This window comes from Manacus vitellinus, unplaced genomic scaffold, assembly GCF_001715985.3.
Source record: "Manacus vitellinus isolate BGI_N305 unplaced genomic scaffold, ASM171598v3 scaffold_6_pilon, whole genome shotgun sequence".
In the NCBI taxonomy this organism is placed as follows: Eukaryota; Metazoa; Chordata; class Aves; order Passeriformes; family Pipridae; genus Manacus; species Manacus vitellinus.
Window position 1 is genome coordinate 4,711,292 of NW_021940750.1, and position 21,463 is coordinate 4,732,754.

Below are 21,463 nucleotides of genomic sequence, written 5' to 3' on the forward strand. Positions count from 1 at the left end.
TCCCCCTGCTTTCTCCGCCCCCCCCCTTCGGTGCGCGTGGGTGTGGTCAGTTGGTTGTTTTATTTGCGATTCGGAGTCGGGGGAGCAGTGACAGAAGGGCGCCCTCAGGGAGGGAAGCGTGTGTGGGCGTTTACCAGCCACGGTTAAGGAAGATAAGTTGAAGCTCCCCCCGATATCCTGCCTGGTGTACGCGCGGGACGGCCTGGCCTCTCCTGGCAGGCGCTGCCAGCAACGGGAGAAGCAAAACCTTGAAGAAAATCCACGGCTTCGGTGGACAAGGGAGTTCGTTGTCCTGACTTGACTAATAATTTTTCCTGGAGTTTTAGTTTTGGGATATTTCGCTCTTAAACTCCTAGTTCGGGTTTGATTTTATGCTGATCTTTCTGGCTAGGTGTTTTAAGAGCCTTTTGTGGCCCTAATTATAAATGGCGTGGTTTTTTTGTTGTATTATTGCTGTTGCTGCTGAATGTATGCAAGGGACAAAAGGTGCTTTGCATGTAATATGGACAAGACAGAACTTTAATATAATTTTAATTCATGTTCAGCTGTGCAGTGTTGGTTAAAACAGCCTGTCTCATTCATCCTTGAACAATTAACCTTGTCTGAAAAACAGACAGACCGAAAGAAACCTAGTCAGGGAAATTTGCCTTTGTGTCTTGGTGGAGAATTAGCCACCAGCGTGCTTGTAACAAATGTGGATAGAGCCTTTCCCAAATCTTCCTTCGGGAAGCCCAGCCATGATGATATATCTGCGGCCTTAAGCACTTTCCTTAATTTGCCTTGAATGAAGCCCTACGCACCTTATTCCATCGGATTCAGGAAATGTTCTGCTTGTTTGTTTGATCAGTTTATAGATCACTGTTTATGTTTATGCAGGTTTTTGTTTGATGACTTAATGGCCTATTAGGCTCATAAGTTGCTTTGATTTCTCTCCAGGCAGACAAACTGTTGGAATCATTGAAGCAACACTTCAAAGAAACAGAACAAGAAAATATGGTAATAGATGATAAATCAGCTATTGTTTTTAAGATATATAAACTTAAATTTATAACCAGTAGGATGGGGTGTGTGCTGGAGGGTGGTTCTGACCGTGATGTGAACTGTAATAGAAATACCTTTTTCTTCTTAGTGCCCTTACCTCAATGTACTCATATACTGATAGAAATAGGTATGCTAATGTTAGTTTTGAAGTGGCCTCCCATATGACCCAAAGCTGTTTTCCTTTATGGTGCAAAAATTAATAATGCATTTTTCAGCATTGGTACAAAATTAGTCTCTGTAAACACTAACATCTAATTTCCATTGAACAAATCTCAATTCTTGTCCGTTTAGCTCCAGACAATAGTCAGTACCAAATATAAAAATATTTTATTTATTTTGCATGTCTAGATAGTAATTGGAAAACATTTTGCATTTATTACGATTTACTTACACTAACACTGTAATGAAAGTGATAGAGTTTGTGCTATTTCCTTTATTCATTTCTTAAGCTATTATTTTCTTAACTTTTTTTTAAAATTTTTTTGTAAGCTGAATTATTCTGTTGAGTGTGGTGATGTTTTTTGTTTTTGATAAAAAACAATTCAGCATCTGCTTTTTCTAAAATGTATCTCCCTTTAAGTGCTTCCTTTAAAAATCTTTAAAGGTTTGAGGGAATACTGTAATCCTTGTCAGCTTACTAAAAATTATTTTTGGTGAAGAGTGTTCCACAAATGTACAAGTCTGGGAGGGTTGCAGCATTATGCAAGTTAGATTTCAAATGTGAAATATTAGGCTTTTATAATCTTATTAAAATACAATATAATAAAACAATCATAGAATTTATTTTGAGAGTCCTCAAAAAATGAGCTTTGATGTTTAGGGAAATCTAGATATTGCCAGTTTGGTGATTACTATGCTGCTAAATGGCATGCTTGCTACTGTTTTTCCTCTGTGTGAAATACTTTTTCCAATAATAAAATTGAAACTGTCCCTGGAGTATCTAATAAACGTTTGTGTCAGATATCTACAACATTATAGTATTTTTCTGCTACAGGATCCTGAAAAGAGTGCATCTGCTTCCATCAAATTGGATGAACTGAGCAATCAGGAAATTGTGCCTGATTCAGTGTGTTTTATTACAAAAAGATATTGCAAAGAAAAGAAAATAACCAGAAAAAAGAGGAACTTCCATGAGGAAACTAATACCAGTGAAGAAAACCCAGTGCTTTCTGATGAGAAAGAGGTGACATGCATTGCTTGGTTTTGTCTCCCCTTCCTCTGAGCGTAATTTAAACACACTTGATTTTTTTTTACCACCATTTAGAGATGGTATACATTTATATATGTGTGTGTGTATATATATATAAGAATTTCATATGCAATGTTCTGGTATTGGACTTATGTACTTTCTAGCACTGACTTTTCTCTATCTTAACTATGTGCTATTCCATAATAAACAGACATTACTTGCTAGTCATTGCTTCAAGGAAATAAATTCCTCTAAGAAATATACAATACCAAGCACTTTATTTGAATGTAAGGGTGCTTTTACCTAGTTCATCATAGTATTCTGAATATTAAGATAGTTTTAGAATTTATCTAAAATAAGGCTGTTCTCACTTTTTTAATACAGAAAAAATAATCAGAAGTTGCACCATTGCCTAAACTTCACAATTTTTTTTTTATTGTGAGTGTAGTATGACTGAGGGAGAGGAAGTTTCAAGGTGAGATGGAGGTAGAATTCTTTTTCTCTAGAGTTACAAGGAGTGGGTAAACTAAGAAGTGTCTGAAAGACTTTTACTGACCTAAGGAGAGAAATGAAGAGATGAAGAGTGTTAGAAAATTGTACAGTAACCAAAGCTCCAACAGTGAAAAGTAACGTACCCAGTGAATGTATTTTTACTTGTGAATAATTATTTCTTGTCAATAAAAGCAATTTTATACTAAAATGTTGGGGCTGTGCAGGTAAAAGCTTTCTAATATATCTGTTTGTGAAGTAACAGGGTAAGTATTTCACAGGTTAATTCAGGTTGGAGTTCAGAAAATCTTAGTCTCCCAACCAAAGCAGACTCAATTGTAAGGTTAGACCACAGTGCTTAAGGCTTTATTGAATCTCATGTTGAAAACCCCTGACATGGAGGCTATGCAACTCACTGGGCAACCTGTTCCCCTGATTCAGTGTTCTCAGAAAAGCAGCCTTTCTTTGGAACAGAAAGGAACAAACAATTGGAAGAAACTTTTTGAATGAAGTATGTTTAAATTGCAGGTGCATTCTGAAATGAAAGAAAACGAAGTGCCTCAGGATGAGCATGAAAAGGGACAGAAGGTATTCCAAAACAAGAAACAAGTAACCAAAAAGAGGGCTATTGAGAATGCAGGGATGGGTACTGGTCAGAAGAAACAAGCCAAGAAGACTTCTACTAAAATCAGGGGAGATGAATGTAAGTAAAAAATTGAAAAAAGCAACTTTAATAATTTGTACTACTTAAAATAACCAAAAAGTACATTTTATTTTGTCATGAAGATTTTTGTGGCATGTCTGGTGATTAGTACTTTATTTGGGGATACCAGAAGAAAATATGTCTGTTTGTTTTCTACATATTGTTACATAAACCCACAAATTCTACACTGTAGCAATTCTGCTGGCTTTGACTTAAGAACTCTGGACCTGATGATTTCAGTGAAGGAGTTCTGAAAGGTCTGAGTGCATTTGAGTCTTGCACTTCCGAAAGGATCAGTGCCTTTTGGAATATCCCTGAGGTTGTTACTTGGCTCCTTTAACAGCTGGCAAGGAAAGGAGAGCTTGCTTCCTAAGGCTTCATTTATCTTTTCCTAGAGATGAACAGTTTTATCTTGTTTTTCCCAGGAGTAAAATTAGTAGAAAAGAACATACAGACAGAATCCTTTATAATTGGTTTGAACTACCTAACTGTATCTATATTCCAGTGCATCATTTTTCCATCTGGTGGTTTTTTTAGTCCTTCAAACATGATACCACTGCAAATATTAATTAATTTATCCCTCACTCCATTGTGTATGCAGCTGACAGGAAGAAATGAGTTCGTCTAATCAATCTGATAATTTATTGGTATTGTGGCTCTGTCAAGTAAGATATATATACCTTTATTGCTCTGGTTAGGCTATGTGTACAGTCTGTAAGCTGGATTATGGATATTCTTGCTGTTCAGTAGAATTTATAAGGACAATCTTATGGGAGACCACCTATAATTTTGAAACTAGCTTAGTAGGATTTTCAATGAAGGTTATTTTTAAAAACAGAAGCAATAGAGTATTGTGGAGGATGCTTGGGTTGAGGCAGCATTCATCCTGACAGCTGGTACAGTACTCATATCTTCCTGTAAACGTAGTTACAAGTGTCTATACTACTTTCTATGTTGTGTTTTTGTGTTTTGGGGTTTTTTTTGTGGTTTTCTTTTCTTGGTTTGGGTTTTTCTCCCAGTAATTTCAGAGCAAGAGTTGTTACAGGCGAATACTATGTCTGCATTTAATGTTAATAAGGTGATTTTTCAACAATTATTTTCAACAACACCCCATTATTTTCTTCTAATGAGGATTTCTTTCAATATATTAGGGTCATCCATGTTTACTTTTAAGGGGATGTGAAGGAACAGAAAAACAAATGTTTGCTTTTTATATGCAAATGCTGAACTTGATGTGAAGTCTTTACCTGATTATTTTTTTTTTTTTAATTAATCACTAAAATGTGAACATGAGCTTAATAATATACTTGAGAGCAGAGAGAAAAAAAAAGAACTCAGACTCTCTGTATGTTTATAAGGCAGTGGCAGAAAATCTGGGCAAAAGGTATTTCTTCTTTATTATCAACATTTAAAAACCACAGATGAAGGCCTGTGAATTTAAAAGTTGCTTTTGCTTACCACAAGCACAGTTCTCTTTTTAACTTTCACTGTAAAATACTTTATTGTCATAAGATACTAACCTCACAGGACTGTAAGATTCATGCTGGGCTTGTAGTTTGTCAAGATATGCTATTACTGACAAAACAATTAAAACACTTTGGAGAGACTTAAGACATATTCCAGCTCTTTTTATTTCTCAAAACCTGAACCCACTTTGAGGAGATAAGGTGTGTTTTGGAACAAATTCTTTTAAAACCATTGTGATGACTTTAAAATGTTTTCCAGGAGTTCTAATGATTTTGTTCAATCTTACTGTACCAGGTGATGCTCATCATGCAGGAGGGAAGACCCCTTTATCTGTAGGCCATGCATTTAGGTCTGCAAAAACAGGGATGAAAGCTACTACACCAAGTAAGATAACCTACCATCTTTAGAAACAGATGTGTTTTAATGTGTGTAAAGGGAGACTTAGTTTTTTATAACTCGGATTTCTATTTTTGCTCAAAGAAGCAAATCCTCTCTTTAAAAATCAAACAAAAAATTTCCCAAAGGTTACGTTTTAAGGTACTTATTCCAACTTGTAAATTCAAAGTAGTAAATGACTGGCATGTATATTATAAAACTGTTATTGAACATTTTGATGACTTTTGGATATAATACTTGCATTAATGATTTTCAAAGAGCAGGAAGACATGCTATTACTCCTGCTTGTTTATTTTTCACTTTATAAATACTACTGTTCTGCTGTATTACTATGTATTAGCTTGTTTTCATCACTTCTTAAAATGCATTCATTAGTTTAAATTTAGAAGTACTTACTGTTCTCTTTAACTGCAGAATTTGGGGGTTAGATGATCTTTAAAGGTCTCTTCCAACCAAAACCATTCTGTGATTCTATCATTCTCTGGAGCATGCACCAAGTAACTGGTCACATAGCTGGTGAAATGGGTTCTTTTTCATTCTGTTTGGCCAGGTGTGTATGCAGAGGGATACTTTTTCTTTGAGGCCTTAACAATAGGTGTTGCAAAATTCTCCTATTAAGTATTAAACTTCCTTAGAGCATATTAGATCTGTGAATCTTCTTTCTTAGACTTTAAAAAGTTGCACGAGGCTCACTTCAAGAACTTGGAATCTATTGCTGACTACATGGAGAGAAAAAAAAAAAGGCATGAAAACTGTACCATTTTGCTCAGCACAGTCAAGGTAACTGATAACAGAGGAAGATATCTGTTGTTCCCATATTCATTTATTTCCAGGGCCTCTCTGTAAGACTCTCTCTGTCTTAGTCTCTTTAGAGCAGTAAGTATCTGGTCACGTGAACAAACAGCAGAATGTTATGAGGAATGAAATTTAACTTAGTTCTATATAACTAATTATATATAGTTATTTGTATATAACATTGTTTTGCCAAGAGACAAGAGACAGCATAAGAGACACAGACACGAACTCTAAAGAACAAGTGTATAAATTTACTATAGTTCAAAACAGCAAAGAATTACAAAAGGATAAGCTTGGCAATGCACCTGATCATTACTACCAAGAGTGTCCATAGTGATTAAGAAAGATACATCACCAGTTACCCTTTAATGCAACATCATCCAGATCCACATGTCAGCTGGGGAGCCCCAATTGCAGCAAAGGGTCGGAGAACCACTCCCGGTAAATGGGAAATCCTACGCAGTGCATCTACTCGTAGGTGAGGCTTCCATCTTCACTGTGAAAAGGGCTCGTGAAAAAAGCTTTTATACTGGTAAACAAACATGCTTACATCACTGCTTAGTGTGGAAAAACATCTGAATTTCTTCTCTCCTGGGGTTTTATCCAAAGCCTGGCCAGGGCTCAGAGAAAAATCAAGGGAGTCAATTTGTACTATTTAATGTTGAACAAGGCCAGCCATCTACTTCCACGGCCTTGACGAGTCTCTAAATTCAGAAGCATAGATAGATAGATTCATATTTCATTAATGAATAGATAGAAATCTTCACTAATAAGCAGATACCTATATGTCTTACTAACAAGCATACATGTCTACGCAGATGTAGTCTTATCATACTATGTGTTTTACTAATGATTATACAGAATTTTGGCTAATAAGCAGATACATAACTAAATATAACATTAGGTTGGAAGGTTCATCTAGACATCAGCTCTGGCTCAGGGCCTGTTGTTCAGGCCTCAGCACTTCAAATACATATAACTTTTTATATAGTAACAGTGTATAGCTATAGGAATCAACAAATAACTTGTTTGAGTTAAAATAATTATGTCACAACTACTTCTGTGGAAGATCTGGAGCTTTTGTTTACAACTGTTTGAATTGCTGTGGAACTCAAGGGGATAGGCTGTCTTTCAAAGAGCAGGAATTAAATATTCATTTTTTCTTTGTGCCTTAAAGAACTATTGTCCAATGGCTGCATATAACTCTCCTTTGAAATATTTGCAATATATATTGTTCTTAGTGTCCCTGACACTCACTTCTTACATTTAACCTTCACATGGGTCAAAGCTGCTAACAGGACCTCTTGCAAGTGCGGCAGACCCTAGAGAAGTGACAGTAATGAATATATAAATATGTCAATGGATATGGAATTGTTCAGGTTGGAAAAGACCTTTAAGATTGTCGACTCCAACCATTATCCTAGCACTGCCAAGTCCATATCAAAACAGTAACACTGAAACTCCTGAGCACTACATTTCTTTATGGCATACATGTATCAATGCATACTTGAGACAGATTACTGTTGGCAGGTGCTGAACATCCCCTAAAAGCATCAGAAAAAGGAACTCCATATAACAGTTCTACAGTATGTGTTTTCGGATCAGGATCAGTTTAAAAACAATAAAACTATTTATCTTTAAAATATGCGTTTAAAGAAATAAAAGGGAAAAAACTAAAGAGGCTATGCTTATGATTCGCTGTGTATTTTCCTCTTGGCTGCTTTTCAGATAAATTTTTAGCAGAGTCTGGTAACTCATTATTTGATTTTTTTCCCTAGAAACGAACCAGTGCCAAAGCACTTTTATTCAGCCCAAATCCTGCAAGAGGTAGATTCTCTACCACCTGCACTCCTGGTAACCTCCGGCGCTCACCACGCAATTCTCTGAACGCTGCAAATCGGAGTATTTTATCCCAGAAATCTTCATTTAATCCTTCTGTTCTTTCAACATCCAAAATGAATGTCAGGTAAAAAGAACAAAACAAAACTAACAGCAAGCCATTTGATACAATACACATGAAATAATCATCACTGACTGTTATTTTACTATATTATTTCTATTCTAAACATGAACTGTGCAAGACTAATTCTGATTACTAACTTTCAGCCTAGCATTATGGCTGGTTTAAGCCTTACTGTGCTGTTACTATCTTCCTTCTTCGTTTTTATGTCTGTTGATAGCAGAATCTCACATCTCGGCTTCCATTTTGCTAAACCAGGCAAGCAAATTATTTTTCTTACCATGTTAGGTTTTCCATTTTGTCAGACAACCTATCAGTGTCTGTTATATCTAAATTAATTTATCTTTGAGATTTCTTAACCAGAACTGTATTCAGTACTCCAGGTGAGTCTTGCAATGGACTCATCATTTGGGGTTTTTAGCTATTTTCACTTCCTTTTGTCCTCTATTTCCCCTCCCTCTCACTGTCACAACAGGGATTGTCTTGTGATTGACTACTATAAACAGATTGTTTCTAGCAGATGGGAACTAAGTTCATACTAGTAAGTCATGAGGAATTGCTAAATGAATGAACTCATACTCAATGCTACTATCTTATCTCGTTTCCTTTTAAAACATCATGTGTATGTCATTATTCCTCCACAGTAATCTAATTCTCTATTAATGTTTGTTTCATGAACTTGTTATCAGAAAAATTATTAATAAGCTAATAAAATTTACTGAAGTCTTAATCAAGAAACCTTTTAAAAGAAGGAATCAAAAGGACAGACTTTATGGTAGTGCATTGACAAATGTCCTTTTGCTTGGTTTTCTTTTTAGTGAGTCCTTGTCTGTACTATTCCTTAGTTGGTTTTTAACTATTATACTAATTCTGACCTTAATCATTTTACTAAACTTTCTACAGTGATTGAAGTTCTGATTAGACATTCTCCCTTGCTAACAACACATGATTGTTCTCAGGTCTTGGTTGTGTTACTGTCCATTTCTCTGATGACCTTCACTATTCAACTTTTGCATGCTAACGTTATAGCTTCTGGGGTTTTTTGTCCCTGAATAAAGTGTATGTGGTGTTGTTATTGTGAAGTCAGATAATGCAACTTCTAATATTGATAACTCATAAAATTATGTGACTGGAATGCAGGCCTTTTGCTGTTCAAAGGTCAAAATCAAGTTTATAAACTTACTAGCTTTGTTTCTACTTTAAAAGTCCTCTTTTTGATTTCAGTAAATAACAACAAATGAAAAAAGTAACCATTCCCCCTCTGGTGTCTTGTTGGATGATCTTTGTCTTCACTGCAGCCCTCGTTGATGCTTAGCAATATGTAATCCATTGATCCAAAGATGCACTGAGGTGGATCTTGCAAGCTGTACTTCATCATAAACTTGCTAGCCCACAAAACATAGCTTTCTTCAACATATACTCACTGTCTTTCCAAATCTTGCAGGCTTTTAGCTTATTCTCAGTACCTTTTTGATAAGGGTGTTACTTCATGCATGCAAGATTTTGAATTTTCTTTTATGTGTTTATATATATGTGTACACATACATATGTATTTACACATACACATTAAAAATGTGTATATACACATATACACACAGCATGTATGTGCATCTTGGTAATGCAAGTAACTTGTGTGTTCTGACTAAAATTTTGAGCTTCATCTTGTAGATCTTTGAGTTGCAGCATTCTGTTAATATTCTTTCTTAATTTAGATTTTAAAACTAACAATAGTGACATGTAATGCTTTACTACAGAATCCAAATATAAAGTAAATCATATCTATTGGTGAAGAAATCTACTATCTTATGGCATCCAAATACATTTGCTCTCCAAAATAACAAGCGAGCGAGTTCTTTGTAATTCCTAATATCCTTTACTGCTATTGATGATGGCTCATAACTTGAAAACTGTTATACCAGGAAGGCATTTTAGTGCAGTTGATATATAAGCTGTGAATATCTTATATATGCAAGAATATCTTATATATGTAAGAAAAGCAGAATGCAGAACTTTCTGTACTCTGGCATGTTGCTTACATTCCTTGTAGGTGACTAAATTCGTCTTCATATTTCTAACTATTTTCAGGTTCTCAGAAGCCACAAAAGATAATGAGCACAAACGCTCTCTTACCAAGACTCCATCTCGAATGTCTCCATACATGCAGGAGATCTGCACACCTGACACTCAAAAGAACTGCAAACCAATAAGTCAGAAAAACAGCAAGGGAAATAATGATCTGGCTGCACCAAAGGGTAAAGTGGATGGTGAATATTTGGCTCTTTCAGATCAAGACTTTTGTCATAGTGAATTATTATATAAATTTTTAATAACACAATGTCATGTAGTCCCAGGTCTTAATTTAATTCTCTATTTTATGACTGATTCTTTAGAAACTGCAGTGTTTTGTTTCATTTGTTTTCCAGTGGCTTGAGTAAAATGGTTGGGTGCCAAGACGTAAACATACGGTACCTGGCTACCTATAGAAAAGAGGATAGAAAATCTTCTAGACCTTTAGGGACTACATAGCAAAAGATTGATATTGCAGATACAGGGAGACCCTGTCTGTGGTGACAGGAGTTCCCAATGCCTTCTCAGAGATCTCATTCTCCTTGTGGAGTTAGCATGCCTTAGGCTTTTAGTTGTGTTTTAGGACAACCAGCCTCAGCAACTCTGATTAACTCCCAAACTAAAACTTAGAAAAACTGTAGGTCTTCTGATTGCTAAGAATCTTTGCACCAGCACAGCTCCACTATCTAGCCATTGATATCCTTAGTATCACTGGCCTATTGGCACAGGCCAAGAACCCAGAGCTTCTTGGTTTGCTCTGTAACAACATTAATGTTTTTAAGGGGAAAACAAAGCTCCATGCTGATCTGATCTGTTCCAAAGGAATGCTTCTTTGTTTAATGTGAAAAGCCACCCAGTTCCACATAGAGACTAGAAAACACAATTTGCTCAGAAGTATTAGCAAGACAGATGAAGCTGTATATGCTCTTGGACAGTATCATACCAAAAGGGCTAGTACTCTGCAACTCTTGCCCTCTCCAAACCTGGAAACTCCCTATTTCAGGCAAGCTGTATTTGTGCAATTCTATTGTTAGAGGTAGCAGACAGTAGCATTTAATGACTCTTTGGTCTTGATAATTGTAAGATGGTCTTCACAGGCACTTCCCAACTTTGTGTGTACAGCATTTCTCTTGTTACTATAATAACGATATTGTGATGCCTTTTGTAGTTATCACTCCCTTCAAGTTTGGAGCTCAATCTGCAGAACCCACAAGCACAAAAAAGACATTTGATCTCAAAGCAAGTCTCTCGAGGCCACTTCGGTATCAGCCACATAAAGGTACTGCGATCCTTTGCAGCTCGTGTTGGTCACACCCCTTAGACTCAGCTGCTGGCAGGGAGTACTCAGGGAGGCATTGATACAAATTGTGATACCAAAGTTTATAGTCTCTTTTCCTGTCCCTTTTCCTTTCTCTCTGGATTCCCACACAGTATGTGGACTGATGTTAGATTTCTACATAATATATGCTTCAAGAGCTTTGCTACTGAAGATTAAGACTTTGACTAAAAGCCCTTCAATACAAGAATAAGCATCCTTGTGTTCCACTGAATGATGTTATGTACAAGAAATAGGACACATTCCTTACATAATTAGACTTTTTTTTTTTTTTTTGAAGTGCACTATTTGAGAAGCTGAACTCTGTGTGGTGAGTTCTACTTCTAAGTGCAGTCATCTTTTTCTACTTTTAGAAGGACTACTTGTAGGGAATGGGCTGGTGAAACTGATAATGCAGCTTGAAAATGCATTTCATCTTCAAGTCAACCAGCGAAAAACAGACTAGCTAGGATAAAATTCACGTTAAGAAGTTAAACACACAGTTACTAAACTAGTAAAGTAGTTTCTCTTTTTGCCCCTAAATTGTAGGACGACTAAAACCGTGGGGAGAATTCAAAGAAAACACTGTCCTCAATAAGTCTGGTGGTAGCAATATCTCTTCACGTAAGAAAGATTACAAACAGCCGCATCTCCAGACAAGGTTAGTACACCACTAGTCTTTGTATGAGTAGTGTTACCTAAAATAATATGACTCATTCTTCTTGAGATTTAAATATACAGTGCAGGAAACAATCCTTTTGTATCAAAGTTATTTTTGTTTCCAATGACTGTTCAATATCAGGAAGGCCAGCAAGGATGGCTGCTCTGAATTTGTTAGACTTTATTTTCCATGAAAGTTATCAGTTCTAGAGTTTGGAGATTTACCTTCACCTTGGAAGAAGCTGGCAACAGACATGTTGCTACCTTGACTGTTAGACCTTTATGTCTAAGAAGTATTTGCCTGAATGTGTGTTCAGTCCAAAATGGTACTGTTCTCTCTAGCTATGGTAAATGCAGCACACTGATAAAAATAGTATTAAGCCCCGGTCAGTTTCAGATTCCTTTGGTTGCTTGTGTCTCTAGCTTTAATATAACTTGATATGGTCCATCTCTTTTCTTTTTCCCCTTTAGGGAAGAAAGGCGTGAGAAACATGAGCAAGAGAGAAAAAAGAAAAAGGCTCAGGCTCTTGGAAACCGTAGAGGAGTATCTGTGTGTTAGGATGAATACGAAGTATCTAAGAAATCACTGTAAATACTGTTCCTGTCATGTAAATATTTGTGCTGTCTGTATGGTTCAGGTTGCTATCAGCTAGTGGAATCCAGAGAGCAATTAATGAGACTTTGTACCTGAGCATAATATTTCTGTGATCAACTTCTCCAGTGAGATGAGAGTTCTAGACTTTCAGGAGCTTAGACCTCTCTCTTGTTGCTTCATAGTGTTTCAACTAATTTAAATGAACATGTTAAAGAAGAAAATGTAAGTGAAAAAAAGATGCTCAAGAAGCCTCCTTGCAGAACAGACTTCTGCACCAGCATGCATTTGTTGCCTGCTAGAATGCAGGTTTTGGATAGCAAGCATCAAAATGTTCCACTTGTAAATTACAGGAATTGGAGATACCTATTCTCCAGATCAATCCTTAAATTCTCTAAAAGTTACAGCAATTATTCAGCATTTCTAATTGCATGCTTATGGCATAGTAGAGAATTTCAAAGAGAAGAAAAATATGCAAGCTCTCTGGAAAACTAAAAGCTTGCAGCATAACATAATTATAAGCTATCTTATTTTTAAAAAAGTCACAACTGAGAATTTACAAATTACCAACTGAATGCTTTGAACAGGTAAGGTTGTTTTGTTCCTTTCTATAGTAAATAGCAATGCTAACAAAATTCTTTTGCTTTTCATCCCTGGTGATGCTTAAAAGAGATTGTAGTAGTGTTGAAGCACATTCAATACCTTAGATTTAAAAGCAGTTGTTGTTTTTACTTTTAAAAAATACATAGAAAAGCTTTCTGGATTTGTTATGGATAGAACTGGAAGAGTAATTTACCAGTTGTAATCTCAGATATTGACCAAATAAATGTTTCACTGAATTTAATGTCCTATCAAATATATGTTGCAATGTCAAGAACAAGCAATTTTTTTAATGAAGTTAATGGGGAAGAAAATAATATTTTGTACATATCGTGTTTTCAATGGTTTTATCATCTAGTGTACTATCTATAACTGCTTCCTTAGTGTAGCAGTAGTTTTGTTCACACTTGTATTTACTACTCCATGTCTTTTATTGTGTCATGTTTTCCTTACCAACCAGCCTGCCTACCACTTCATGAAAGCATGTTTGGTCTGGTATCTTTAGAAATAATAACCCTCGCTCCTCTTTTGCGCTTAAGCTGTTGAATTCTGTGCAAAAGGAAAATGATAGTACAAGATATTGTTTCAGCTTGCTTTATTGTGGTCACTCCCATATAAAACACAGGTACATTTAATATTTGTAAAGTATATTTCAAAAAGGTCCTGGTGGAGAAGGTCAGTGCTTGGTTACACTAAATTTGTGACAGCTGAAACAAGACCATTCAGCACTTACTTTGTAAAGTGTTTCTTGAATTACTGAAAATTAGACTTCTCGGAAAAAGGGAGGTATTGAGCTTCTGTGCCAGCAGCTGAGGCTGTGACTTCTTGCACCACAGGTGAGCTAGGCTAATTGCACATATCAGAAGCGTGAGCTGCTCTGCCCTGTAATGGTGCTACTCAAGCCAAGCTGTGACTCCTCAGGGAGCAGACAGTGCTGGGGATTTCCTCCCAACCTTCCCTTAGAGCATTACTTCTCTCCAACAACCTTAGCTCTGTAACGCTGGCTGTAGGATTATCCTCATGAGCTCTAAAGGAAAACCCAAGCCTGCTGCATAGCTACTGTTTCAATCTTGGCAGCAGCAGATTTTTCTTTTTTTAGCTACCCAGAGGAGTCAAAGCTAAAGGTTGCAATACTTCAGTCTTTCCCACTTCTTGGTGCTGCTGTTTGAAAATTTCAGCAGCTGAGTCACACTTAAGCATCAGTCCTCAGGGGATAAATTCTCATCAGACTTTTTTTTGGTTTAAAACTAGCAGGTTCAAGTGTTTTACAACTGTCAACAAACCATGTAATGTATAAAATGAAAGTGGTGTACAAAAAAATAACTGCAACAAACTCATGAAATACTTTTTATTTTAGTAAGGGTCAGGACGGAAGCTAGAACTTACCCAGGGAAGAGTTACTACTTCGTAAGAACACATCACAACTCCCCTCAGGCTATGTGCAGTAAATGTCTGTACAGTCTTTCCAGGATTCTGTATTTGGAAGCTTCAAGATGCCAGTGGTGTCACACTTCAGGCACTTATCTCTTTAAAGTTTACAGAGGATCTTCAAGTTGTTATAAGCCACATGTTAAGAAGTATTTTATAAAAATGAACCAAATATCTGAAGAATGTCCCAAAGGAGACCAGCCCACCTTAGACTGGAGTATTCTTGTCATACATTTCATAGGCAAATTCTTCTGTATGAGCTCTGTCATTTAACAAGCCAATAAAATCTATCTCCAGCTGGAACGGACCATCTACTTTATCTCCGATTGTGAATCCAAGGGTACTAATCTAATTAAAAGATACATAGAACAGTATTTATAATGTTACAGTCAAACTCAATTGTACCTCTCACTCCATACTTTACAAACAAGTCACGGCCATTTATTTTAAACTGGTATTTGTTCAAAATGCAACAGCCTTTCTTAAGGCTTGAACACTTCCCCATTTTTAATACAGACTCCTGTAGGAAATGGATTCACATTTGTCTTTCTACTGCTGTGTATGGCCAGTTTCATCATGATTGGGTTTATAAACACATTTTCTTATAAAGTCAGGTACAATTCTTTTGTGAGTTGGAAAGATAAAGATCTAATTAAGGACAGAAAGGATCATACTAAACCAGATGTTTTAAGAAGCATGAAACTTAAATACTGAGTTTAATAGTAACACAAGGTTCTTACCCACTGTTTCCCAATTAGAATAATGTTCTTAAAAATAAGAACATTGTTTATTCCATTCCCTAATGTTCTCCACCACTATTCCCATTTAAAAAAATAGAATTACTCTAACTGCAGTAACTTCCATAAAAATCTGTGTGGCTCAGGCATGATTTCTATTAGCCTGTGGCTTGCCCAAAAGCTCCCTCAGGTCTTATATGTTATGAAACACTTTTCAGAGACTCCAGTGGTAACAGTTCTATGGTAAATTGAGTCACCAGTGCAGGCCACCTCCTGAACTCGAGCTGCCCTGAAGCCCTGCTAGAAGTGCAGGTCTGAGCAGTGCCATGATTTTAAGAACTGCTGTACATTCAGGAAAATAATGTTGTGTCAGATGAATAATTGTCCAAGTCTAAACATATATTGCAAATGTATGTCAAATAAACAATAGAACAAAACTAAATAAATTAAATGCATTGACATTCCTCTTGGACTATTCTAATGCTTTAAATTCTACCCTCCTAGCCAGCTCTACAAACAGCCTCTTGGCTTCTGAGGCCTGGAGAGTTTTTAAAGCTCCATCTTTCCAATTCACATTGCAGATGACTACTGGAGGCACCTAAACTCTTTGATCTGAAGAATCTATTCCTTTGCAAGCCCTAGATACCTTGGCTGTTCCCTGCTTTCTTATTCCTATTTAACAATTATTTCCTGCCTTCCCTGGTTCCTAGGAAAACATATAGTAGTACCCTGAGGGCCATTCACTTAAGAGTTGGACTCCATGATCCTTATGAATCCCTTCCAACTCCAAATATTCTGTGGGATTCTGTGTGTGACCAAGACATCATGATTTCATAAATTGCCGTCACCTTGCTTCCTTGCTTTCTGGGTTTCTTTAAAATATGTGTGTAAAATTACACTGCAAGTGCATAATTTTTACTGTGAAATACTGCATAAGAACCATGAACAAAAATAAAGTGTAGGATGCTTAGATCAAGTATTGTTTAGTCCCTTTAACTCCTAGTAAATATTTTTAAACACCCCATATACAACCCTATGTTTTCATTTACCACTTTGAATGACTGTATATTTCAAATACTGACAAATTCTTCAGTGGCCATATTTAAACATAGGCCTTTTATAACAACTTTCTTCCATAATGCATATTTTTTTCTTGTAGCTGATCTACCGTCTCAGATCATTCATACTTGCTTTCTACAGCCTCAACTTCTGTTTTAAAGCAGATTGTTTTCATGGTGTCCATCACTGAATTACCCCCAAATTTTTTGGGGTTTTTTTCATTAAGGCAATTAGGAACTGAATGCACTATTTCAGGTGACTAACACTGATTCAAGTAATGGCCCTTTTATTTTCTTCCCCTATATATTTCTAACATTGTTTGTTTCCCTGTTGGTGGTCACTGGGTATTAAGCTGCCCTCAATTACATACAGGAGGGTCACTGAATTTTAAAAGAAAAAGAAGATTCAGAAACAATTTTTTCATCATGTTTCCTCTGAATCAGTCTACCCATTTTGAGAAATAAATAAAAATACTCAATGCATTTACTTAGACTAGAAAGCCTGAAAAAAACCCCAAAATAGCCTATAAACACATCAGTTTACGGTTCATGTCAAGGTCACTGATAAAGTACATCCTCAGATAAATGATACCACAATATGTTATCCTTGACAGTCTTCTGTATCATAAAGAAAATTTATGATACTTCTACTATTTTTGGCAGTACCGTGCCAACCAGTATTTGAGATTGCTTAGTCACTTTGATCACTAAACACACACACACACAAAAAAAAATTGTTGAAAAGCTAAGTGCATTGTGAGTTGTTTCTTGGTTATATAAATCTTCTTAAAATATTTTTTGAGCACCTATGAAGTAAACTGACACTGCTATCACAAAGTAGGATAATTTAAGTGCAAAGGCAAGCACACAAGAAAATACCTTATAAGAAGAAGAGGCCCTTCAATTTTAAATTCAGAAATATTGAAGGATTTTTACATTATCTATATCATGTCAATATGATCTTAAAGGAAGTTCTGAGTTTCTTACAGAGCAGTTGTGTGTTCCTCATACTGCCTTTTCAAATGAAATTTCAGACAGAGAAAACTTATAGAAAACTTGCCTTGTCTAGCCAGATAGGATGCTGGCTATCCTGGATTCTTCCCCGACTGGAGAGAAAGAATTTGGAGAACGGAATCTGACAGACACACAACAAAACAAGACTTTAGTGTCACCAGTATATAAAACAGAAACTCAAGGAAATAAAAAAGCCTTAGTTAAAAAAAAAAAACAAAACACTGCTACAGCTGGTATCAGCATTAGTTGGGTGGATAAAACTGGCACAAAGAAACGTGCCAACATTAACTCTCAAACGGCCAGTCGCAGCCAGCGCCGGGCCATCCTGTTCTGCAGTGGCTGTAGCCATCGAGCAGGGTGTTACCCTGTCAGGACACAATGAGGGGCTACAGCACAGAAGGTGGCTGTTTACATCTCCTTGGAGATGTAAAGGAGAATATCTCCTTCCAATAACATGTCAACATAAACCAGAAATTATCGAAAAGTCTGGCATGTGTGCACATTGGCAGCTCCTGTGTACCCAGGCTGTGGATTTCATAGTGCAAACTTCATACTGAGACATCAGTACTCCAGCAAAGCAATTCAGAATAATGTAGAAATTACTTTGAATGCAGTGGGAGCAAGAAAGGAGGGCTGGCTGGTGAGGGTGAGAGGAAAACAACCAAGCCAGCAATGACACACTGACTTTCATCCTCCTGACTCCTCATCCGTGAAACAGTGGGCTGTTCCCGTATGTTTGGACAATGGTATTATAAAGCACTCAAAGCCAATTCGTAAGGATGTGCAAACCTCCTTATCATTGTCATCAGCCAATTATGAAAGGTCCCCAAGTTGCATCAGAAAAGAGCTGCAACTCACACTTTTTAAAAATATTATTTTGTGTCACAGATTCAAGGGTCACAGGTTCAAGGGTCACAAATGACAAACCACACCTCTGAGTATCTGATTGACTCCAGCAAGGCTGCGGATTAGGCAAATCCTGTCACAGGGAACAAATCCTACACCAGCCTATGCCCATTTGTATTATAGATAAAAGGGTTATCACAGAGAATATTCATGGCAACACCTGCTAAGCTTCAACTGCTATATCTATCCTAATACTTCAGTAATAGCCAACAGCAGGCATTTAAGCGAACATATAGTGGATGAAATCTTTAATACAATTGACACAGCAGGCCCTCCCACAATCCAATTTTGGGAACTTCCAAGCCAAAGGCACGTATCTGTTGTATAACAAATACACTGAATGGACAGCAATAGAAATAAACTGTGACTGTGGAAAGAATTCCCCTTCCACAGTATTTCGGCCAGGACCCCAAGACAGTCTCATTAGTTTGAAAGACTCATCAGTTTACCTTTATTTCCTCCCAGTATGGGCCTCCTCGGGTGAACATGAAGTAGTTGTAGAGGTCATCCTTCTGATGAGAGAAGTAAGGGTCTGTATAAATGTTCACCATCCAAGGTCTGCCATCACCACGGACACGTAAATACAAACTGTTGAAGTTTGACCAGTCATAATACTTCTTCCTTCTAAAAGATCCCTACAAATTATTAATAAATAGAATTATTTCTCCTTAGAAAGGGAAACGTTTATTATGAAGAATAGAGCACTGTTGCTTTGACCACTGCCCTCATTATTATGAAAATTTTAGATTATTCTTTCATCACACTGGATGCTGAGCTCACTTGATTTCCTTCAGCACTGTATTAGAGAGCCCACAAATTGCAATATTACCACCCTGAGGACTAATGCTTTCAATTATAAGCCACAATCTTTTAAGTATCGGAAATCAGACCTTCCTAGGACTGAATTCCCCACCAGGCAAGTATACAAATGCTATAGTGATGGATCAGTAGTTACATAGTTCATTAAGTTTAATGTAGTTCATTAAGTTTAATATTCTGTGGTCAGTTCTAGATTATTCAGAGATGATGACAGGAAATTGAAGAAGTGGGATAATTTATCCCCTGTAATAACCTCCCAATTGAAGACTAACATAAGCACTGGGAGCATTTAATGTTTTCCAACACTTTTTTTTCATTAATTGTGCAAAATGATACCAACTGCCAGCATGTCTAATTCTCAACTGCATTTTTTCCAGAGATCTGCATCTTTGTTGCCATTTGCATACAGGCAGATCCAAGAGAGTTACACTGAGGTCACTTAGAGCAAAGGTCAGGGTTATTCTTGACCAGAATTGCTTAAATGAAGTCAAAAGTAGCACCAAAAATTCAGATGTTTCCCCTTTATTTTACAGCACTACTATGGGTTATATATTGACTATCCTTCTACTAACTCATCTTGTAGGTAACAGTATGACTAGATCATCAATATATTAATACAAGGTCTGTAGCTATTTGATTTTATGGTTTTGACAGTTTTTAGCCTTTCTACTTAAATAAAGAAGAGTCTTTGTATTTATATTTTCACCCTCCAATTTCAAACTGCCTTATAGAGATGGACTGATACACTTCACTACTTCAGAATTAGGAGGTCACATTTGCACAAATCAGTAGCAGTCATGAGAATTTAATTCAGACAAGATTCCACTTGTTGTTCCACTCATCTGACCCACTGTCACCATTTTAATTGGTTTTCTTCTGTTTTAAAGGTACTTAGAAATAAGGAATGAAACAAGCAGTGTCAATAACAAGCACATCCATTTCTGGTTCTATTTTGCTCAATTCTGAGCTATCAAAGATCTGTATCTCCCTTTTTCTGATGTACAGTAGGAGGCAGACCTTTAAAAGTTCCGTTCAAAGCATTCTTTTCTGTTCCTGTGAGAAAAAAAGATGAGTTTGCTCACCCTAACCAAGTTTGACGAAGAGACCAAGTCAAAGTGCAGAAATTTTTTGCTTATGACACATTCAATTAACTTCAAATTTAAAGAGACATCTAATTTAATCATACCAATTCTGGATATAAAGATTCATTTAGGCTCAGTGATCTTGGAGGTCCTTTCCAACCTTAATGATTCTACAATTATAGATTCTCTATTTGCAAGGATGCTGCAAACAGGTCCTTCTATGGCATATAAGTAAATGATCAAACACATATTATTCCTTTTCTAAGAAAGGAAAACGAAATCCAAGAAAAATTTTACATTCCTTCCAGGTCAAAGAATACAGCAGCAATGACATCCCTGAAAGAATATCTAATACTCCTGAAAGTGAGCAGTTTCAACTGCAGTAAACAGCAGGCTACTTGCTATCACAGGGATTACACAAACATGCCCTCAGATTCGGTAACAAAGCTGTGCAAACATGGAGCTGTACTTACCAGTCGTGGTTTAGCTCTCATACTACAATATCCACTGTATTTTGTCTCCCCATCACGAGGTGCTTCCGTATTGAGGGTTCCGTACAGCAGAGCACCCTGGTTATTCCTACCCAATTTGAGGTAAACTTCACTTTTCCCTCCAATCTCTACATCAGAGGAAATAACCCATTTATTTAAATCTTCTTGGCTCCGAAACTGCCACAACACCCTCGTCTGTTCCAACATGTACTGACTTAATGGACGGCCTTCAGGTCCTATTAAGTGATTTTGGGTTTCCTCCTTCAGTAAGCTTAGCTGAGTCTTTAAGACATCAAAACCCTTCTTAAAGCTGAAATCAGCATTCTGCCACAATGTTTTTTTCTCAGGCTCTGCCCCTGGCCTCCTGTAGCTGCTGTACAATTTTGAATGGCTCAGGAGAGGTCCAAGCAACTGGAGCAAAGTTTCGTGCCTGCAGCATCCACCACGTAAGGAAGCACTGTTCAGCAACATCATAGTCATATTGGTAAACCTGAAGAATTCACTTCCAGTAAGGCAATTATTGGGTTGCAAATGAATTTAAGAACAAAGAACAAAATCCAGAGCTGTCTTACTGTAGTTACTGTAGCTGAGCTTCGCCTTTAATACAAAAAAAGAAAAGGTTAAAAAAAATTGCATATAGGATGCTTTGTGAAA

General features: G+C 36.7%; 2 protein-coding genes across 3 annotated transcripts; one reads left to right on the forward strand and one right to left on the reverse strand.

Moving 5' to 3' along the window:
- The first annotated feature begins 425 nt into the window (after nucleotides 1-425).
- Nucleotides 426-15,002, forward strand: NUSAP1 (nucleolar and spindle associated protein 1). Its single transcript, XM_029964354.1, has 11 exons — nucleotides 426-497; nucleotides 937-996; nucleotides 2,036-2,224; nucleotides 3,248-3,422; nucleotides 5,184-5,273; nucleotides 5,953-6,065; nucleotides 7,859-8,046; nucleotides 10,126-10,292; nucleotides 11,276-11,386; nucleotides 11,972-12,083; nucleotides 12,554-15,002. Exons 1-11 carry the CDS (start codon nucleotides 426-428, stop codon nucleotides 12,639-12,641), a joined length of 1,365 nt encoding a protein of 454 aa, XP_029820214.1. The 3' UTR covers nucleotides 12,642-15,002.
- On the reverse strand, nucleotides 14,607-21,436 carry NDUFAF1 (NADH:ubiquinone oxidoreductase complex assembly factor 1). 2 transcript variants are annotated; one of them, XM_029964129.1, is made up of 4 exons: nucleotides 20,792-21,436; nucleotides 18,867-19,052; nucleotides 17,558-17,632; nucleotides 14,607-15,050 (listed from the first exon to the last, which is right to left on the reverse strand). In XM_029964129.1, the coding sequence occupies exons 1-4, from the start codon at nucleotides 21,287-21,289 to the stop codon at nucleotides 14,910-14,912; spliced, it is 900 nt and encodes a 299-aa protein (XP_029819989.1). In that variant the 5' UTR covers nucleotides 21,290-21,436; the 3' UTR covers nucleotides 14,607-14,909. The 2 variants fall into 2 exon arrangements, with proteins under 2 accessions (XP_029819989.1, XP_029819990.1); XM_029964130.1 differs by lacking the exon at nucleotides 17,558-17,632.
- Nucleotides 21,437-21,463: the final 27 nt, after the last annotated feature.